The sequence below is a fragment of the Limulus polyphemus genome, unplaced genomic scaffold (assembly GCF_000517525.1).
Source record: "Limulus polyphemus unplaced genomic scaffold, Limulus_polyphemus-2.1.2 Scaffold8409, whole genome shotgun sequence".
Taxonomy (NCBI): Eukaryota; Metazoa; Arthropoda; class Merostomata; order Xiphosura; family Limulidae; genus Limulus; species Limulus polyphemus.
The window spans coordinates 2,530-11,823 of record NW_013674019.1 but is presented as its reverse complement, the minus strand read 5'-3'; the positions used below and the strand labels follow the sequence as shown (position 1 = coordinate 11,823).

General features: G+C 35.1%; 1 protein-coding gene across 1 annotated transcript in view; it reads left to right on the top strand.

The window, feature by feature from the left end:
* The window catches only part of LOC106475328 (striatin-3-like), a 10,021-nt gene extending 2,348 nt beyond the window's left edge, over positions 1 to 7,673 (top strand). Inside the window, exons 3-4 of the mRNA XM_022379466.1 lie at positions 6,945 to 7,085; positions 7,501 to 7,673. Coding sequence (XP_022235174.1) covers positions 6,945 to 7,085; positions 7,501 to 7,673 — 314 coding nt within the window. The remainder of the gene's footprint in view (positions 1 to 6,944; positions 7,086 to 7,500) is intronic.
* Positions 7,674 to 9,294: the final 1,621 nt, after the last annotated feature.

Sequence of the window (9,294 nt, the reverse complement as noted above, 5' to 3'; positions counted from 1 at the left end):
GCGTAGTGTATGTGACTCCCTCTATACGCCTCTACCGAACTATCATTTCTCGTTTGGCAGCGCTTGTGCTTGGACGTATTCCTTTGTTTGTTTCAAGCTTCACATTCAACTTTAGTATACTCGTAAAGTGGTTTTTCCTTTAAATTACTTCTAAATTTATTAAGACTGTTTCTTCACTTTAAATTCAATCCCATTTTATTATGGTCGCATTATTATTAATAATTTCGATTTTGGTTGACTCTTCTTGATTATGAATTCTGGGGGTGGCCACTGAATCTTCTCTAAGTCTGACCCAAGCCCAATTTTTTCACCTTCAACTTACCCTCACAACTCTTTTGTGGTATCTTTCTACCATCCATCTCCTCTTTGAGGCTCTCTACTGAAATCCTGAGGTGTTTCCTGGTGACATCCTTTCCTTTTTTTTTCATTACAGGAATTTAGTTTTTAAAGGGAAGATATTTTCCTGAACTGGGGTAGTTAGGAATATTATTATTATCCTCCTTTGCCCCACTCGCGATAATTTTGTGTTTTATATTCATGTGATTTTTTAAGATTTGCCAGGGGGGGTGATTCTAAGTTGTCTAGTGAGATTAAAATGAATGAGTGAAGCAGATACATGTCCGGCAGAATCCAGAGCAGAGAGAAAGGCCAAAGCCATTGACGTGACATTGTTGAGAAGAAGCAAGGTAAGGAACATTTGATAAAGTAATCCAATAAACTTCCCATGGTCACGGGGTGGCTGGGATCTGTAAATCCAATGCCATAATTTGGATTTGTAAATCAAAGTGCCTTTGAATTTGCTGTGGGATGAAATGGGAGTACTCTGAGAAAACCCACTTTCACAAGACAGGCATTGAATATGCTACCTGTCTTTTGCCCAGTGCTTAAATAAGAAAAACACAAGAAATGGTTAGTTTACACAGAGAGTTAAGCTTTAATTAGAGGTTGTTGTATTTTTCTAGGGTGCTTTGGAGGCTCTGTATATGTTGTACAGAGATATTGTTTTGTGTTGGGCATTAGTCATGGTGTGTACCCTTACAGTTAGGGTGTTTTCTTGTTTCTGCAATCTGGTAATATTTGTGGGCAAGTGTTGCTAGTCTGTCTTTAAGTAATAGGATGTTGCAAGCTTAGTGCATATAATTGATAGGGATGAATTTTGGTAGCTTGAGGGCTAATCTTAGAACTCTGTTTTGCTGGAGTTGTAGTGATTTAGCTATATTTTTAGGCATATTGTAGGTGATTTGAGAATCATATTCTATTAGGGGTGAATATATGCATTATAGATTTTTATGATAGTATTAGATTTGCATTCTTTATTGTTTCCTGTTATGCGTTTTAAATAGTTAATTCTTTTGCTAAAGGATTTGTTGATGTTTTTAAAGTGTTGCATCCACAAGAGTCGTGTGTCAAAGGTTATTCCTAGAAATTTTGCATGGGGCATTGCTTTATTTCATCATTATTTAGTTTAAGCTTTAATTTTTTACTGTTTTTGTAGTGTTTGTTTAAGCTGTGTTTAAATGCGATTACAGTGGTTTTTGTGGGGTTCAGAAGGACTCGCCAGTCATTACCAGTTTAGGATTGTATTTAAGGATTTTTGAACCCTGTTACTTGCAATTAGTGGATTGCGGGATACACTCCATACATCTGTGTTGTTTACATATTGGGAAAAATAAGTGTATGACAGGTCAGAGAAGGGTATTTATAAACAGTATGTAAAATAGGGGTGATAGAACAGACCCTTGTGGTTCTCCTCCAGTGATGTTAAATGTATTGGATAGAGTGTTATTTCTTTTAACTGTTGCAGTTCTGTTGGTTTAAAAGTTGGATATCCATTGGATTATTTTGTTGTTACCATTCATGGAATATAATCGGTATCTAATAGCATTATGCCACACTTAATCAAAAGCTTTTTTGGCATCTAAGAAGACTGCTAATGATACTTGATTGTCATTAAATGGTTTATATATAGATTCTGTAAGTCTAGTTGGGTCTTTCCTCCATGTTTGTCATCTTTGGCTCTGGCTTTTCATATGTGGTTTCTCTGTTGTTGGGATCTTCTAGGTCATGATGTGACTTTAACTCACATCTGTTTACCAGCATATTATCTCCAGGATTTATATATGGCCTCATTTTTGCAGTGTTATGTATTTGACATGATCCCTGAGTCCTTGGAGTCACGAGTTGCATCAGTACAGCAATAGTCTACCATTTCCAATCTTGTTGCGTGTTTGTCTCTTTTGGAGCCCAATATGGCACCTGTTACAGTTTCCTGTCCTTCCTCTTCCCCACCCTTGCCTGTCCCTCCTTCTCAGGGTGCCTCATCTCATCATTCTCTTCAACGACACACATCACGCCACCTACAGTATCGGTGACTATCTGGTGGAAGCTCGACTTGCCGATTTCATTCATCAGTGGCATCGTTTTGTCAAGAATCATTAGGTTTTTTCAAGTTTTATCGGAAGGATTCATGATCCCATTTCTTTCCCCAACTCCCATGTCTCCTATACCCATTTCCTTCTCTCTGCCTTGGGATCCAATGACTGGCCAGCATCTCTCTGAGGTAGTCTCTGGACACACATCACGTCACCAACAGTATCGGTGACTACCTGGTGGAAGCTTGACTTGCCGATTTCATTCATCAGTGGCATCCTTTTGTCAAGAATCATTAGGTTCTTCAAGTTTTATTGGAAGGATTCATGATCCCATTTCTTTCCCCACCTCCCATGTCTCCTATACTCATTTCCTTCTCTCTGCCTTGGGATCCAATGACTGGCCAGCATCTCTCTGAGGTAGTTCAGAACTTACTATCTCAGCATGACATTGAACCTGTTCCACATACTTCACCAGGTTTTTATTCCAGACACTTTGTTGTTCCCAAGAAGACCAGGGACTAAATGCCTGTCATCAATTTGTCCTGCCTCAATCGAATTATTCAAATGCCCCGTTTTACCATGGAATCATCTCTCACCCTTTGGTGGGCATTTTCTCCAGGCTTATGGATGACCAAGATGGACAATACCAATGCTTATCTACACATCCCTATCTCAACACAGTCTTGTCCATATTTTTGATTCGTCCATCACAGGATGGTTTACCAATTTCATGCCCTATTCTCTCGGCTTGCTTCTGCCCCTTATGTTTTCTCTCAAGTAATCAAAGCTTTTACTTACCATCTTCTGGCTCATTCTGAAATGGAGTTGGCCAGCCATACTCGTCAGCTCTTTCAAATGGCTGCTCGGGTTGGCTAGTTAATCAAATTGGAGAAGTCCTTCCTCCATCTTATCCAATATCTTGTCCATTTAGGTGTTTTTTTCCACACTCATCTCAGTTGGGCCCAACATTCTCCTCTACGATTTTGTTCCATGGAATTGTTAGTTCGCCACTCCCTTTCAGCTTCCTCATTTTGAGCTCATGAGGTTCTATCGCTTTTGGGGATGTGGTGTTCAATGACATCGCTGATCCCCCTTGGTCGTGCACATGTACGATCCCTTCAGTGGGCTCTTCACAATCAATGGAACCTTGCTCGGGATCCCTTGGCAGCTCCCATTACCCTTCCTCATACCCTGTTGGATGATCTGCTATGGTGGTTGGACAAGGCCCATATGTCGGTGGGTGTCCTGCTTCCTCCTCCGCATCCGGATTTACATCTTTTCAAGGAAGCATCGCTTCAGGGCTGGATGCAGGGGTCAATCACCAAGAGGCTTTGGGTCATTGGTCTGTCAATGAGCAGTCTTTGCATATCAATGTCTTCAAGCTTCTTGCAGTCCACTGGGCTTTGAATCAGTTCCTTCCTCTTGCCAGACAGTGTCTGGTGATTATTCATTCTGACAGTTCTATGGTGGTAGCTCATATCAATCACCAAGGGAGCACCCAGTCAAGATCTCTCTGTTTTTGTTCATTGGATCTCCTATATTGGGCCCACATGTACCACACTCATCTCATTGCGTGTCACGTTCCGGTTGCTTTCAATCTCATAGCAGATCATCTTTTCCGCCCTGACAAAATTTATCTGACGGAGTGGTCTTTTGATAGATCCCCTCGTATTCCAGTGGCTTTGCACTCTGTGGGGTTTTCCACATGTAGATGCATTTGCCACAGCCCTCAATCACAAATTACCCTTCTTTTGATCTCCTGTACCTTATCCTCAGGCTCTGGCGCCATTCACGTCTTCGTCATCGTGTCTGGCTTTTATCTGGTCCTTGACAAGGAGATCATGTTTCTCCCATCAAGTAACTTTCATTTTGGCTCATTCCATGTGTCCTTCTTTGACGGAGATGTTCCACAAGTGGTCTGCTACTGGGAAATTCCACACTAATCGACCTACTGGGGCTTGTGTGGCTGAGTTTCTCACATGGCTTTTTGGCGGAGGGTCTTTGGTCTCTTTGATCTTGGGTTATCTGGCAGCTTTATCCCATACATTTAATTTTTCCTGATACCATCAAGTTTTTGCTTCCCTTATCCTTACCATGTTATTGCATTCCTTCTGGATTTGTTGTCCTCCCAGATGGCCTAGTTCCATGTTTCACCTTTTCCTTAAAACATATTTCCTTCTTCTCTTAGCCTGTCGACATTGAAGGTCTCCTCTCATGCTTGGCACACCCCCTAGTGGAGGTATTCTCCAGATTGGGAACCATTGATAGGTTATAGTTAGGAAGTACAGGCCTCTAACGTTATTTACATATAGTCTATCCATTAGAAAAAGGGATATTTTTTGTAAGTAGATTTTCAAAAACAAATTAATATTCTCGCTTTTGGCCTTTTGCTGCAAATACAGTCATAGATGACTAAAATACATGTAATTTATAATTTGTGGTTGTGAATTGCTTCTCTTATCCACTATCTCTTTATTTTGGTTATGCATGAGATGACAAAGCAATCACATTAATTCTCTCGCTACTGGTAGGTCCAAATGTGCATGTAAGAACCTTTTACAAGAGTTACATTCAAAACTTAATTAAACTACTTTATTATCAATGTATACGAATAAACTTGGCATCAAAACATAGTTAATAATACAAATTTTAATACTGTATAAATATTAATTTCATAATTTCTAAAGAAAATATTTAAGTAAGTTCTTATTCTTCACTTCTGTGTCACGCGACACTTGTTCACTCCAAATTGCAAATTTTCTATATTCTTTCCATCCCCTATTTGAGCTTTTCTGAGTTTTCATGCAAATTACAAACTTATAGATATTGCTAAGAAATTGTTGAAACTACCAATCAACTTGTTTTACGTAGATTTAAACCGGAAAGTCATTTCCACATGCCCATAGTTATAAACCAGAAGGTCATAGCTACATGCCATGCCCTCTTATCACATACTATCTTTCAAAAACTTTCAGTTAATTCTCTCTTATGCTTGTTACTACATACTTTATAACCAACAGAAAGAAGCAATTTTAATTTATTGATTTACATATAATGCTAACTCATTCTCCTGAAAGATTTTGAATTATGTGGCTTTCAAATTCAAAGTTGATATTACATAATTCAGCTTGACCAGCTAAGGTAATTATTTTAATGAACTTATAGCTTAGTTAGAAAACCGTTTTAAACTATAATAGTTATAGAACATTGTATTCTTTGTGTGTGTGTTATTATTTTATGTTCTAAACTGAATATTTGAAATAAATAAAGATTCAGTCAAGTACTAACAACAACCATAACAAAAATTAGTGGTAACTTGTATTGATACTGCCAGACTTTGACTGCAAAAAAAGTACAAGACATACATGTAACTACTAAGTTTCTTTTTTTTATGTAATATGTATTTATTTATTTTTATAAAGGTAACAAAAATGTAAAAATTAGAAACTTGTTAGGTTAGAGAAGAAAACCTAAATGAAAACAATTTCTCAGCAAGGTATACATGCGAGAAACATGTGCTTCATGTAGTTCAGTACTTCAATTACTGTAACCTGGGCTATGCCTTGAGTGTTTTTTAGCTTTTTTTTGTGCACATTCTGTAGTTAGACATGGTTCAAAGAGCAATAAAACAATAAATTTTAATGAAAACAGATATAAGCTGTTACAAGCCTGAGACTGTTTAGGATATATAATTATGACTTTCTGTTACAATCTGCAGTATATTCTACAAAGAAAAAAGAAGAGTAATTTAGATTTATTTCATATTTTTGTGGTTGGTAAAATGGATAAAGCCTGTATAGCTTAAGGATAGAGAAAATTACAGATAAGGTAATCAAAGTCTAGAACTACATAAAGAACGAGCTTCTCACCTGCATACCTTGCCGAGATATTGTTTTACTTTGTTTGTTATTCATTTATGATGTCTTATCTAACTTAACAAGTTTCTAATTGATATTTTTTAGGAGGTTCTAGAAGATATGCAAATTGTAAGATGAAGTAAAGTATTTTTAATCTTAACATGAAAATCACCTTGCACTCAAAATAGTCAGACTGTGACTATAAATTGACAGACAAATCTCTAACAAAAATGCCTAATTAAAAAAATGCTTTATTGTGTACAAAAGACTTGTAATGTTTACTAAAAGCTTGTAAAATTATGTGAAGATAATTTAACTTTTAATATATTAAGTATACTTTCATGGTTATATGGTGGTTACAATGCTGGTCAAAATGACCAAGCTTATATGAAGAGGGTTAATTAGAAATTTTAGATGACCTCTTTGTTCTCAGTGGGTCTTCTTTTTTTTTTTTTGCTATAGCAATTTGGAGGTTTACTTTATAACAATTACATGTATTGTTACAGACTCTTACTTTATGACAAAATGTATATACGTTATATTTATCTCTAGTTTATAATTGTTGTCCTGCTAGTGTAACTGTTGTGTTTGAAACTAGTATACAAATGTATTTGTGTACGTAATTGTTATGTTTAACTCTGTTATAATTGTATGCACATAATATCAGGTTATAAGAAGTGTATTAATATGTGTAACTGGATCTTCTGTTTTCCAGATGATGGTCGTCCTGCTTCAGCTGATTTTGTTCGTTGTGACCCTGCACAAATGGTGGTAGCCTACACCTCTTCCAGTGCAGTAATCTTCGATTTGGAAACAGGAAAAATTGTTCTACGTTTAGACAGTGATCAGACTCCAAGTAAGCCGGCCTGTATATACAAATTAGGATTTATCACTTTCAGTTTTTTGTACTTTTTTTTTCTTTACATCTTCATAAATAATGTGCTAAAGGTTTTAGAATAAAAGAAAACTTGTTACCAAATTAGTCAGTCAAGTTTTAATACCACAGGAAACTTTGTATCATGCATGAAAACAGTTATTCAAAGGTAAATCCATGCGTTAAGGCTGTTGTTCATTTCAAACTAGAATTCTTGTCATATTGGAAGTTGTTAAATTTTTATCAAGTCCCTTAAGAAGAACTATATAGTTTATTTATTTATTTTGTGGAGTTTGTGAAGCAGAAAATGTGCATGTTGGTTTTTGTAAATTTGACTTTAGTATTGGTATGTAGTTGTTCGTATTAAAATATATATATATATATACTAATTTAATAGGTGCAAGTCCCCTAAGTAAACAGATCAACCATGTTGTTTGCCATCCTACTTTACCTCTCACAATTGCAGCTTATGAAGACAGACACATACGATTCTTTGACACGACAACTGGTAAGTATACTTTGTTATATAATGTGGTTTGGACTGATGGAAATTTACAACTTGTTGTTTAGGTTTGAAAGCTCATCACAGGATAAAACACCAAGACCTCTGTTTAATGTAAATAAAAGGTTGTTTTTATTTAGCATTGCTATCCAAACAAGTTTTAAACTATTTTTGTGGTAAATGAAATGACTTGTGTAACAGGCATTGGGATTTCAGAGATGGTAAGCTGAGCTTAAAGCTGTACAGTACCACAAAATATTTCACACACACTTTAAGCTGCAAGTGTGTTTATAAGAATGGTAGTTAATCCTTTAGTTTGAGTGGTAGGGTGCTGGTGATTGGTCAGTAGTTCAATAATAGGGTTGGTGGCATATATTTATTGGTTTGTCAAGTACACTTTAAGCTGCAAGTGTGTTTATAAAAATGGTAGTTAATCCTTTAGTTTGAGTGGTAGGGTGCTGGTAATTAGTCAGTAGTTCAAAAATAGGGATGTTGGCATATATTTATTGGTTTGTTAAGAACAGAAATATAAAACTTCTCCAATGTTTTTAAAGCAAATAAGTTAGTTAGTGTATTTCTTCTTACTAATGACATTATTGTTACCTTGTTATTTACATAGCACACCGTAACATTTCTTTTTACTTTCTATAATATAATTTGCTTCAAGAAAAACATTGATTTAAAAAAAATTCTTTTAAAAATTAATTTCAACTGTATGTGAAGAATGTTTCTTAACATTTGCACAATTTAAAAAAAAACTTTTTTAATTGTAAAATCATTGTATTAAATTTTTTCAGTGATATAAAATACTTAGGTGCAATGAGATGGACAGTTTTTAGAAAAGAATTAATCGTCAAATAAATTATAATTGACTTTGAAATTGGAGAAAGATAAGTTTTTGGTTTGTAATAAATAGTTACTTCTGTCAGCATTCATTCTCTTGTTAAAACTTTAATGTTTATCTAATTCAAATAATAACAAATGAAAACGTGAACTGTTGATTTCAGTCTCTATTTGATTTAACTTGAAGAAACTTCTTTCTTTATACATTGGATAGTGCTAATTTTTAACTTTCTCAGTCTATGATTTTCAGTTGCTGAGTTTTTTATATATGTTTGAATGGTTTGTGTAATCAAGTGAAGCTTTGTGAAGCTTGGAATTGAAATGTATTCCAAGTGGAGCAAGATCTGATTTCCTTTTGTACCAGATTTAGGATAAAAGAACTAGAATAATCAGAACTTTTATGAAATTGTTCTATGACAGCAACCACATGTGTCTAAGTAGTTTAATGAGACCAACATTAAATACATTGCATGAAATTTAAAAAAAAAAATTGTTTTGATGTATCTCAAGAAAATACAATAAATCCTTTTCCCAATTTTACGGTACTGCTTTTATATATTTATTTTTGTTTAAGATTTTAACTGGAAGTGATCAACAGCAGATATTGTCACTTGGTTCAAAACTCATACCTCAGTACAGTATACAACTCTCCATAGGATGTTACCTTATTTCACCATAGAAATGTTTTCTTGATGGTGGTGGAAAATTTGATATCATCTTAGTATATATATATATATGTGAATAAACTAATTAGTATTGATGATAATAAATCTTTCATATTACATTAATAATTTCACGTTAGTGAGTAGTATGGATGTAATGTTTAAAGAAATTTTGTACTTTCTG